The sequence below is a fragment of the Halyomorpha halys genome, unplaced genomic scaffold (assembly GCF_000696795.3).
Source record: "Halyomorpha halys isolate HHAL.00 unplaced genomic scaffold, Hhal_1.1 Scaffold385.1, whole genome shotgun sequence".
Lineage (NCBI taxonomy): Eukaryota > Metazoa > Arthropoda > Insecta > Hemiptera > Pentatomidae > Halyomorpha > Halyomorpha halys.
In genome coordinates, this window is record NW_027112337.1 from 14,948 (window position 1) to 27,643 (window position 12,696).

Below are 12,696 nucleotides of genomic sequence, written 5' to 3' on the forward strand. Positions count from 1 at the left end.
GCGTGAGCCTTCTTTCCATCCTTCCTGAAGTCCATCTCCTTCAGAAAGTTATTATTTTTTATTATTTTAAATATTTTAATACTTGTTATATAGGGGAATTTGTTGATCAAATGAAATAGGGGGTTATAAAATGGAAGGGAAAGAAAAAGAAAAGGAATAAATCGAAAAACTTGTAGTTAGTTTGTAGACTGGTATTAATTGTAAAAGAAAACTGTGGAAGGAAAAAAAAAAATGTTATCTATGTATTATATTATATCATGTAAAAATATGTAACTTATATTTGTCCAGTCACGGATTGATCAGTATGCTGTGTAATGTAGCAACCCGATGTATTTGGGCAGCATGAATGAATAAAGTATTTCTTTCTCTCCCTGTCTTTTGGAACAGATAATGGCATGTCTTAATTGGGCACTTGTCTTTCTTAGCACCACCATATCTGACCGTAGCCCTATTCTCTCTGCACGGCTACGAGCTTCATCTTTTCCCTTTTTTAACTTTTCTAGCTCGATATTCCAGTAAGGTTTGAATTTTCGAACTTGTCCACGAGGAATAATTCGGAGGACACATTTCAATATAGTTTTTGTTAGAGTTTGGGCAATTTGATCAACATTTGGGCCCAGAATGTCCTCCTTTATCATGATGTTCATATCTCTCCTGTAATCTTCCCATCTTGCTCTTTTCAGATTCCAACGAGGAAAACGAGATTCCCTGTGTTCAGTGCGTAATGTTCGACTTTCAGCTTCTATAATTAAGATTTTGTGACCAGCTCCACCCGGCGGTGAAATGAGATCGTGTTTAATTTTCCGCGTAAGTGATGGATGGCAGAGAACAATGTCAGGGTGCGTCTGGTCACCTTTATAGGAGAGAAATGTTGGTTGCTTCTGCACATTATCTACGAAATCACATTGTCCCGAATAGATAAGATCTTCAACTACATCACCTGCCTGATTATTCGTTTTATAACCCCAAATCCATGAGTGAACATTAACATCTCCCATCAGTAATGAGTGTTCATCCCAGCCTTCCAAAAGATCTTCAAGAGGCAGCTTGTTTCCCGATGGGCTATAGATAAAATGGATCTTCCTCATGCATCTCCTATTCCATACTTTGGCAAGCATCACCTCAGACTTTTCTGTTGCTGTCATAGTCGTAATTATATCGATTTTAGCGACTAGATGGTTTTTAACATAAACTACCATTCCTGAGGCCACTTGACGTCCACGAGTCAATATTTTCATTTGGTATCCTTTTATACTTATAAAGTCTTTTTCAGTTGTAACTCCACATTCGCAAAGACCAACAACGTCAATATTATATTTTTTCAAAATAATCTTCAATTCTGTAAGTTTATCATGTGTTAGACCTCCAGCATTCCAAAAAATAATTTTGAGCTTCGAGTTTTTAGAAAGGCCGTTTGCATTACGGTTAAGTGCCGTAGTCGTCATATTTTGTGGGCTGTTGTGGCGACAGCTACTGCTCATTTAGCGCTATCCAGGGGGCACGTGTATCAATGATACGGACGCGAGCAGCACTAACCCCCCATTTGTTAAAACATACGTATTGGTAGTTTAAATATACCATATACCATGTAATGTAGTTTAAATATACCATATAATGTTAACTCGGGTTAGTATTAAATAATTTTTTTTTACTATCTTGTACCTTTATTGACCACCATCCGGACTATCTTCATAATAAAAAATCTTTGATCTACCTAACGATATGTAATTGGCAGAAATGTTAATTTTAATACAGCTTATAGCATTATAAAATTATAATATGAAGTAAATAATAATGTAACGATCTTATACATAATAATCGGATTAAATAGAAAACCTCTTTGGCCCATTCACGTTTTAAATCGATTTGTGTTGCTGTCTCAGTATTTGGTTGATGTGCTATGCCTGTTACAGTGTGTAGCCTTTAGGTTTGATATTGTAAGATACGAAGATGGTGTCTATTATATCCAGTTATCAGAAAAACAGATAGCCTACACTTATCCTGTAGAAGTAATGTCTCGACTGGCTGATTATTTCGTTGTAGTTGGATATGATCACGAAAAAGAAAGTAAGTAGGAGTGTTGGTAATCTATTAACAATTTATTACAATTTTCTGTAAGAAATATACACTTTATTTAATGTTCTGTTGAAAAAATTTATTCTTTGATTCATAAATACAAAAGAAGTGAAATACATTACATTTTCTTAAATTAATCATATTTTTCTCCTGAGGAGAGGAATTCGGTTTATGTACATTTAATAATGTATCATTTAATAGTATTTCGTGAAAATCAATCTTTAATACAAAATTCCAAGTTTACTTGCTTCCATGCTCAAATATTTCTCAAGGAGGTTACATTGTTTTTATTTAGGTTATGTATATTATGCTCAATATATGTTTTAAGGTGGCATAATTTTATTACTTTACTATTAATTATGTTTTTATTTTTATTTTATCTCTGATACTATCAATTACCTCAGAGTTTTATCAATAAAAACCATTTTTGACAATTGTGTATGTTCTGCCTCTTCCTGTGTTTTATTGTTTTAATGTTTCTTTTATTCCATTTAGTAATATTTAACCTATCTTAAGATAGAATTTTTTATTTGTTGATACCATCTTATCAAATTACTAAGAAATATTTACCGATAATTTCAATGGTTTGAAGTGCAGTTGTTGTGGCTAGAATTATAATTATTTGATTAATCAGGAGATTTTTTTCTTTCCATTTTACTTAACGATTATATAAGTCTAGGATAAAATCATCTACAAACCATGAAGGAAGGGACTTAGGTCAGAGTACTTCGTTAGGAAATACTATTTCTAGTCTAATGGTTGTGCAAAAAAGTGTCTTCATCAGGATCATGCCAAACCCCCAGGTTTTTCACCTAATTAAGAGGTACTGAGGCTGGGTGTGCCTCAGGAGGACCTCCTGACTCCAAGGTTAATCCACGCTTGCTGTAACAACATAAATAATCATATGATAGTTATATGAGTTATATTCTTGTAACACCACACTATAATTTGTCTCTAATACTACTTGGTACCTATAGTATCTGTTATCTTCTTAATTTAACTTTGCTCTTCCTGTTACATTTAATATTTCTTTTTCGTCAGTTATAAATTTACGATATATTATGTTCTTCAGCATATTTTCCCAGAATCAAACTTATTTATATGAATTTATTTGATGTACTGACATATTTATATATATTGTATGTGCTAAAACATACTTCAATTATATTTTAAAATTCATGGAGATGCCAGATATCTGCTTACCTCATCTCGTACCAAAAGAGGTGATAAAAAAGAAAGTTTATTAGTACCGGAAGTGACAGGAATTTGAGGAATGTTATGGAGTTAATCTTGATACTTCAAATGTATCCAATCTGTGCAGAAGATTTACTACAGTCATTGCATAAGGGAATCTGAAAAACAAGTATTCTTGACAAAAAGTCTCCAATCCAATTTTTTTTTTTAGTATGCGGGCTTATGTACGGTATAAGGAGTAATGCCACATTTAAACGATAATCTTGATTTGGAATCAATGTGGTCAATTTTCCAGCGTAGAGCAGAATCGCACAATGTAAGTGCAAAACCGTGAATACATGATAGCAGCGATATAACTGCCCAGTCTGTAACTCCAATGAAAAGGAAGATACCTTTTACTTCTTGGGAACCTAGAATAGAATATTTTGGGCAGCGGACTTGCTCTCCTGAGCATTTATTCAGTTTGTTAAAAGGCTCTGATTGGAGAGCTCTTAGCAACTATGTATGAAGGGCTGCTCTGGAAAGAGCTCAGTTGGTTAGTATTTGAGGGATTAATTCCATACTACTGTTTATTACTATTGCTTTGTTTTTTAAAGATAAATGCTGTATTGTTATTTCAAATTGTTGATTGGTTAAAATTGTTGTTTTGAGTGTTTATAACGTATTTGTTTGTTATCTATATGTTTTTAGTTAAAGTTGCTCACAAACTTCAGTTTTCATTTTTTAATAACCTTTAATCTCATAAAAGCTTAGTTTTGTTATTGAGAGGATTAGTGTTGTATGGAATATATAATAATAATAATACAGAGAAATCGACAGATGAGGGCAGAGGAGCCTCAGAGTTACTCAAACAAAAATACAAAGAAATATAAACAGTCATTATAAAAAATGATTATAAGCTTTCTCACTTTAATCTGTTGAACAATAAAAAAAAAATGAATAAATAAAAAAGTGAACGATGTAAAAATAATTAAGAATGCTATAATAGTTTATATAAATATTTACAATTATATTGATTTAAAATTTTATGGAGTCTGAAGGAATAAGAAATGATTGAATAGGCAGGATTTAAAGTTAGGGAGGGTATTGGAGCGACGGATGTTGGAAGGGATGGAGTTTCCTTGAAGTATGAGGATTGGATAATGAACGATCTATTGAAGGTAGCGGTTCGGTGGGCCCTTGTGTATAAATCTGAAGACTGGGAACGGGTATTGTGGGAGCGAATAGAGGATTTGAATTGAAGGAGTTCGGAGATGTATGAAAAATGGCTGGAATGGATGACTTGGTAGATGAAGGATGCCAGGAAATACTTACGATGGTAGGGAGGATAAAGCCACTTCAGTTCTGTATAAAAACGGGAAACAGGCGTCCCTTGGGGTTCCGAAGATGAGTCGTACACAACTATTTATCAAGCGTTTTAATTTTGCCTCGAGATCTTCAGAGACGCCCGTACAACATTTACCGTACAACAATATTCATAGTGGGGAAATATTAGAGAAGTGACTAGGAGCCTACGAGTTTCGAATGGAAATAGTTGATGGAAGTAATTTAGATGTTTTAAAGTGGAAAAGGTACGGTGGGAGATATTGGATACATGGTTATTCCAGGAAAGTGTTTGATTTAAGGTTATTCCCAGGTTTTTGATGGTGGGGTAAAATTTGATAGGACTATCATGTAGGAACAGGGTTGGAATATTAGGAACAGTTTTAAGGAGGTGATTGGAGCCTATTAAGATTACCTTCATCTTCTCTGCATTTAGCTTCAACTTGTTAGCTCTCGTCCATTCATAAATCCCATCCAAGACTTCTTGAAATTTCTCTGTGGCTGGTAATAGGTCAGAAGGCGGCAAGGACAGGTATATTTGGAAATCATCTGCATAGATGTGGTATTGGGAGTGATGAATCTGTAGGAGAAGGTCATTAATGTAAATAGCAAACAGAGTAGGAGATAGAGAGGAACACCACAGGAGAGGGGGAGGGTCTTAGATGGAGGTTGACCTGGGATGACTACATACTGGGACCGATTTGAGAGAAAGGATTTGAACCAACACAGGGCACTGTTGGATAGAGGAAGATTATCCAATTTAGTAAAGAGTATGTTATGGTCAACAGTGTCAAACACTTTGGAAAAGTCTAGAAGGATAAGGATGGTGAGGTTTTGGTGTTCAATGGAGTTTTGGAGATCATGGGTTATTTTTAGGAGAGCGGATTGCGTTGAATAACCAGATTAGAAAGAATTAATAAGGGAATGTTCATCTAGGAACTTGGAGAGTTAATTTTGAACTAAGTGTTCTAACGGTTTTGAAAGGTTAGATAGGAGAGAAATAGGACGGAAGTCGTGCAGTGAACTAGAGTTGGAAATGTTCTTCAAAAGTTGGACTAGGGCAGTTTTCCAGGAAGATGGGAGTATGGAGTTTTGCAATGAAAAGTTGTAGATGTGGTAAAGAACAGGAATAACAACAGGAAGGCTGGATTTTATTAGTTTTAAAGAAATATTATTAGGGCCATAATCATTAGTGTGGGATTAATAGGACAGCGGAAAGTAATTCATTGTAGGATAGATGTGAAACAAAGAAGTCTTCAGGATTGAAATTGTGGTGAATATCAGAAGTAGAGAAATTATGAGCGTAGGATAAGAAATGGTCATTAAGGTCATCTGGAGTCACATGGAAGGAACTGAGATTATTGGATTCTGGTAGGGATAGGTTACGAAGTATTTTCCATTTGGATTTGGAAACAGGAGCATTGGAAAGGGCATTATGAAAGTAGGTGGCTTTAGCTAGTGAGACTGCGGATTGAGTTTCATTCTGGAGGTTCTTGAAAAACATGCCTGATTACTGATTTTTTAATAATTTTTAGACCATCGGGGTTAGTAGAAATGATACAATTTAAGGCTTATATTGAGTCCTTTCATATGAAATGTCCATTTTCATAATTTCAGAAATTCAAAATGGGATTAGTGGACTTAAGTTGTGTATTACTTTTATGTTTATAGATTAAAATGATCCATCATTAATCCTCTATTTTTTTAAATAATATTTACAATCATTCTAATTAATTGCACATTGTTTAGTGTGCCATAAAAAATGACCCTGGAAACATGATTTTTTAGTATTTTTTTTTATGAGTTTAAACTTGGACACTCGGCAGCCCAAGCTGCAAGAAACGTTACCACGGCATTCAGGGAAGGGTGTTGTATGGACAATGAACCATTCGCTGGTGGTTTGAAAAAATTTTTGGCTGGTGACACAAATTTGGATAACCAACCCCAGAGGAAGACTTCCACCTGCAATTGACGACAATTAACTAAGGCTTACTGTGGAAGAAAATCCTTACCAATCAGTTAAAGGACTTGCAGCCCAACTAAATACAAGTATATCGACAGTTTCTCAACACTGAGAGACCATTGGTGAAGTAAAAAAAAGTAGATCTATGGGTACCTCATGAACTTAATGAGCGGTAGCTGCTAAAGCTTTATGAGACATGAGTTTTACTGCTTACCAGGCAGAAAAAAAAAAAAACGAGCTTTTTCTCAAAAGGATAATCACGTGTGATGAAAAGTGGATTGTATATGACAACAGACATCAGTCAGGTCAGTGGTTAAATATCAGCGAAAGACCAGGACACATTCCAAAACCAATTTTGCTATTATAAAAACTTATTGGTTTTTATGTGGTGGTCAGTGGCAGGAATAATTCATTTCTCCTTTTTACTCAGAGGTGAAACCATCATATCCACTTCATGCCGTGGTATTAACATAGTGCATCAAAAAGAACCTGCATTGGTTAATCTGAAGAGACCCATACTCTTACATGTCAGCATCAGATGTCATGTTTGATCACAGACAGCGAAAAGCTAGCTATGTTACAATATACAAGTCCTTCCACACCCACCTCATTCACCCGACATAACTCCAACAGATTTCCATCTGTTTAGGAATTTGGACTATGATTGGGGATTAAAGTATTAATAAGGTATTGGGAAAAATGTATAGAAAATAAGGAAAAATATTTTGAATAAAAGTTTTTTGATTTTATTAATTTTTTTGCTAAATAACTTTTCCTGTGAAAACTGAAATTTCAAATGAAACAACACAATTAATTTTAGAATTTTGTCCTGAAGACTAATCTCTCTTAGAAGAACGTTATCTGTAAATCCAGCCAAAAACATTCAAGATATTTATTATTCTCACCCCTTCTAATGGTGACATTAGATTTCATGGAAGATCATTTTTAGAAAGAGATGAAATGATTTTAATATTAAAAATCCTTTGTGTTTTTCTGAAAATTATTTTTAAAAAATAATTTCAAGTTTAAATGTCAAAGTTTGATTTACCATGAAATTGTTTAAAATTAGATGATGGTTAATAAGGAATTTTGTGTCACAATTGAGGTGTAGAATCAACACCTGAAGTTTACTCGTTTTTATCTCTTACATCCTGCATATAACAATTAAAAATTTTATATTTTAAGACGACAACTATTACTATAAATTATTTTACAGACTGATATTTGTGTCTTTTGTTGCTTCAGGTAAGGGCTAAAATTTCATTATTGATTTTAGGGCTTATTTGAATCCGTTTAAATTTAAATTTGTATGATGGTAGATAGTTAAATGTATTAAAAAAACAAAACTTTTGTATTATTTGTGGGTTTGATATCATGAGGTTCAGAGTAGGGAGGGACAACTGTATATTTTTCAAATGTGAATAATGAATAATAATTGTTGGTATTAATATTATGAAAATAATTAATTATTAAACTAAAAATTAATAATTAATCAGTAATAACTTCCATTTCAGGTGATAATACGGCCTTCGTGCTGTATTTTTTAACATACTATACCAGCTGTTAACAAACTTTTTCCAACTCTGCACCCTTCTTGGGCTAAAAATAATTTGTTGCACCCTTTGCAAGCTATACAAATTTCACAGCACTTTTGTCAAGAAATTTGCGGCAGGATTATCCTTTGAGTAGTTGAATGTGTAGTAAAAGAAGAAAAAACAGTGCAAAGTAAATCATGGAATACTCTGTATATTTGTTATTAATTTTTTCTTTATAGTATTTTGAGAAAGAGACATTTACTTGCAATACCCCTGGCATAAGCTTGGGGCACTCCAGAATGTCACAGCACTCAGTTTGGGAACCATTGCACTACATATAAGATAACACAACTCTAAAATGTTTAATTTAAAAAAAAAAAGTCTGAAACAAATGTTATAGAGAAATTTAATTCATTATAATTTTTATCCAGAACTTTTTTCTTGTATGTACCAAACAGATAATGTTTAGAAAAAATTGATTTTGGGTGCCATTTTTCGAGATAGCCAATCCCTCCTTAAGGAGGATGGTAGCGGTAGTAGCAAACTTAGTAAAAATTTTTTTAAGATTTTGAAATGTACTACATTACCAAGTTTCATCTCTCCCTCACTTTATTGCAAGTTAAAGTACCTCTTGCCTGGACATCTAGAAAGAACTACACCATTGATATACAGTATGTCCCTCTTTATATGTTCATTTGCCTCTCTATCATCCAGAATTTTAGGAATTTTGGTGGGTAAATCATCTCTAGTTCTCCTCCAGCGCACCTAAATTTGGAATTTCTGGGATTGGATGTTTTCTTTTTTACTGTTTCTGATTGCCAATGGAATTTCAAGATAAATTCATATTACAGTATTTGATCCGATGGATCCTGAAGGCATAAATTGCCATAAACCATTTCAGCTCTAAAATTTTTTTAAAGATTTTTATTGCATACTTTCAATGACACAATAATAACCTGTAAACCTTATTCTCGTCAATGAGCCTTGACGAGTTGCTTCGGTCCTCAGCAACTGCTCTCCAATAATGCATTCTTAGAAAGCTTGGAGAAGTTTGTCGGGGGGTGCGGTCAGCGTTTTTTTTTTTTGTTTTTTTTTTTTTCCAAGGATAAATTATACAAAACTCACTCACAGCCTCCCCCTGGGCATTCGTGACGCCTGTTAGCCAATGGGTGGCACTCACAAAAAAGATAAAAGGAACAAACCCTACAAACAACACAGAAGTCGGAGATGTTGGCCGAAAGGTGCACATAGTCCCTTGACATCTTTTATGATGGTAAAGGAAAACTGGACATCATGCATTTCTTCCCAAAATGGCTACAGTTTCTCTTTTAGATTCTCGCTGGAAAAAACTAAGAAGAAGTGGGGTGAATTTAAAAACATGTTTTTAAAAAATAGATTATTTTGAATTTTAAATTGAAACATTTTTTTGGATCATTATTTAGATTTTAATGGATTTTGCTAATAAATAGTTCTGTGATCATCAATTTTCATTGAGTCACCTTTTCTAACACTATTAGCATTTCTACTACATCTATTATCTTCCTCAATTAACTTCTACTGTCTAGCTTAGCTTTACCTAATTAATGTAATGTAATTTTGCAGGAAGTGGTTACAGTCGAGGACTCATAATGCAAAGATTTCCTGAAGTTGACTGGCCAGACACACCCTTCATTGATGGTATAGAATTAGTAAGTTTTAATTTTTAATTAATTGCTCTACTACTGTTTTTATTTTTAAGGTTATAATTGTTTTTAATTATACGATTTTGAATTATAGTATTCTAAACTTCATTGCCTGGACTATGCTATTCTTTGATATTTTTGCTGGCATATTGAGTTTAAGTCACGAAAATTTCATTGATATGTCATGATCATGTTTGGATATTTTTTATATAGTTATATCCTTTTGTGATATGGTCTGTAAGTCTAGCTAGCTGTGCTAGGGTAGACTTCTGAACTCTGAACCCAAACTGCTCTTTGGTACGATAGAGTATGAATCTGGATAGGAAAAGTTTTTCAAATATCTTGAATAGTATCTTTAATAGACTAATTGGTGTGTAATTTCTAATTTCTGCAGGATCCTTTTTTCCTTACATTTTTAACGACTATGGTGGGTATGAAATCTTGGCTGGGTGATTTCTTGGTTTGAAGAACATTTATTGATTCAATTATTTTAGCTATTTATTTATTTATATATTGGTACTGGTTTCTTAAAAAATTTCTTTTCCAGATTATAAACTTTACGGTTATGGTTTTTTGTTCCTAGATCTACAGCAATCGAAGATATTGCACAAGTGATTCTCCCTTTTCTTTATCAGAGTTAGTGTGCACATATGCAATTTTAATTGGTGGTATTGCTTTAGAATGGTTGATGAGTATTTTGTGCACTCACCATAAACATTTGTCAACGGGACGAAATTGATTGAGGATTTCTCATTTCTCCTCTTATTTAGATGGTTTTTTATTAATGAGTTTTTATTCTTTTGAAGATAATTTTATGAATTAGATTTTTTTTTTTTTTTATACCTTCGTGACTTAATTTTTAGTTGATAAGAGGATTTTGAGGTGGTTTTTCTAATTAGTGCTTGGTGGTGGTTTGAGTTAAAATTGAAGACGTGGTACTTTAGGTAATAGTATCCAGTCATTTTACATTAATAGTTTCAATATCATTAGTAGTTTTAATTAGAGGGTTGATATCCACTTGTTCTTCAATGATTTATCCAAATACTTTCCAATTTGCCATTTTAAATATAAATTTCAGAGACAGATTAATTGTGTATATATTGTTTTCAATATGAAAAATCACTGGGTTGTGGTCTGAGCTCAGGTTTGAAATGAGACGAGAAAGATTATTTACATTTTGCCTTAAATTTGTGATACTTGGTTTGTAGCAGATCTGAGATGGAATGAATGTAGATTTGCTGCGGCTATGTGACTCAATGTTATAGTTAACTAGAAAATTTAATAATATTTTTCCAATTTTATTGTTGTTGTGGTAGTTCCATTCATTGTTCTCAGCTTTCTAATCACTGAAACTGATAGTATTCTGTTGCTTGTTTTAAAAATTATTTCTTCATCAGAAGAAATTAATTTGTTAGGTGGTATATAAGTTGCTATTGTCGTTATTCTTTTATGTTCTATTTCAAATTGTGCACCAACAGCCATGGTACATTTCAAATTTTGTTTCAGTCTGTATGCATCTCCGCTCCGTTCCTATCTTTCCTGTATATTTTATAGCCAGGCACCAAGAAGCTGCTTTGAGGAGACAGTTAGGTCTCACCTCACTAACTGATATTGGTTGTGATTTTTTTTCCCAAAAGAAACTGTTTGAGCTCTGTATCATTCCTACGTAGTGTCTGAGCATTTCACATCATCAGTTGTAAATTTCTGTGAATAGTGGTCACTTTGAAATAAAAATAAAGGATTTAAATCGTACAGAGCTGTATTTGTATACAGGAAAATTTCAAGTTGGAGTATTATTTAGTATATTAAGGCCAAGGAAACAAATATGGGACAGTAATTGAATGGTAATAGGCAATTGTAGTTATTATTAATATGCCTGGGGTTTGTAATGTCGAAATGTTAATTGAATTCAATGTATTTATATTGGTTTCTGGAGCTGTAGGTTAGGAGGATGGTTCACGAGTTGTATAAATAGAACATAAGAATATTGTTTGAGAGATTTATCTTAGGTCATTGTTTACTGTACTGTACTTGTTGATTTCTAATAAATTTTGGACATTTTTTAAAGTTTATGATATTCATCCCTCTATTTTCAATCCGCTGGTGTTCCTCAAGGTAGTATCCTCGGTCCCATCCTCTACACCCTCTATACAGCTGACATCCAAACAACTCCTAACACTATCCTTACCATGTATGCTGATGACACATGTGTGCTCACTGTTAGTAATAACTAGGGATGGGATATCGATATCGAAATATCGATATTTTGTCTCCGATATCCGATATTTTGATATCGATATCCAGTAACTGATAATATCGGAATATCGATATTTTCCTTAGATAATATCGGAACATCGGTTTCTAAAAAAAAATAAAAAAAATTGGGATAAATACAAGAAATATTGTATAGAAGTATATCATATATGAAATTAATATATTTTGCTAAATGAAATATTAATGATAGTGTTTCGATATTTGACATTTTTATAATTATTTATTTCTAACATTAGCAATAATATTCCAATATTGTATTTTCAAAAGATAGTGTAATAATTCTTTAAATTATTAAAAATTAAAATAAAAGAATTTTAATCGTTTTTTAAACCTTTTTTCAAATATGAAAGATACCTTGGGTTCAAATTAAGAACTTTACTACTTAATGGATAATATAATTTTATTATATAAAAAGACTCTTAATCTCAGGGCGTGTTGTTGCTAGACAATCAGAAACAGGCATTTACCATAATTACAATTAATTAAATTAAAATCTATTTTACACATGTATCTATTGTTATGCATACAAACAACTAACCAAGCTCTACGATCTTCTTTTCGTTGATTCCTGGTGTCTTCTTTTTTCTTTTGTTCTGGCGTCCAAAATGGCTTCCTCTTCTTGCTGGACAGAAATTGATGAGGACCTCCT

At 32.9% G+C, this 12,696-nt stretch overlaps 1 protein-coding gene across 1 annotated transcript in view; it reads left to right on the top strand.

Moving 5' to 3' along the window:
* Positions 1-1,886: 1,886 nt before the first annotated feature.
* Positions 1,887-12,696, top strand: part of Sbf (SET domain binding factor) — a gene marked incomplete in the record, with an annotated part of 132,070 nt that continues 121,260 nt past the window's right edge. Inside the window, 2 exon segments of the mRNA XM_067050252.1 lie at positions 1,887-2,067; positions 9,694-9,779. Coding sequence (XP_066906353.1) covers positions 2,013-2,067; positions 9,694-9,779 — 141 coding nt within the window.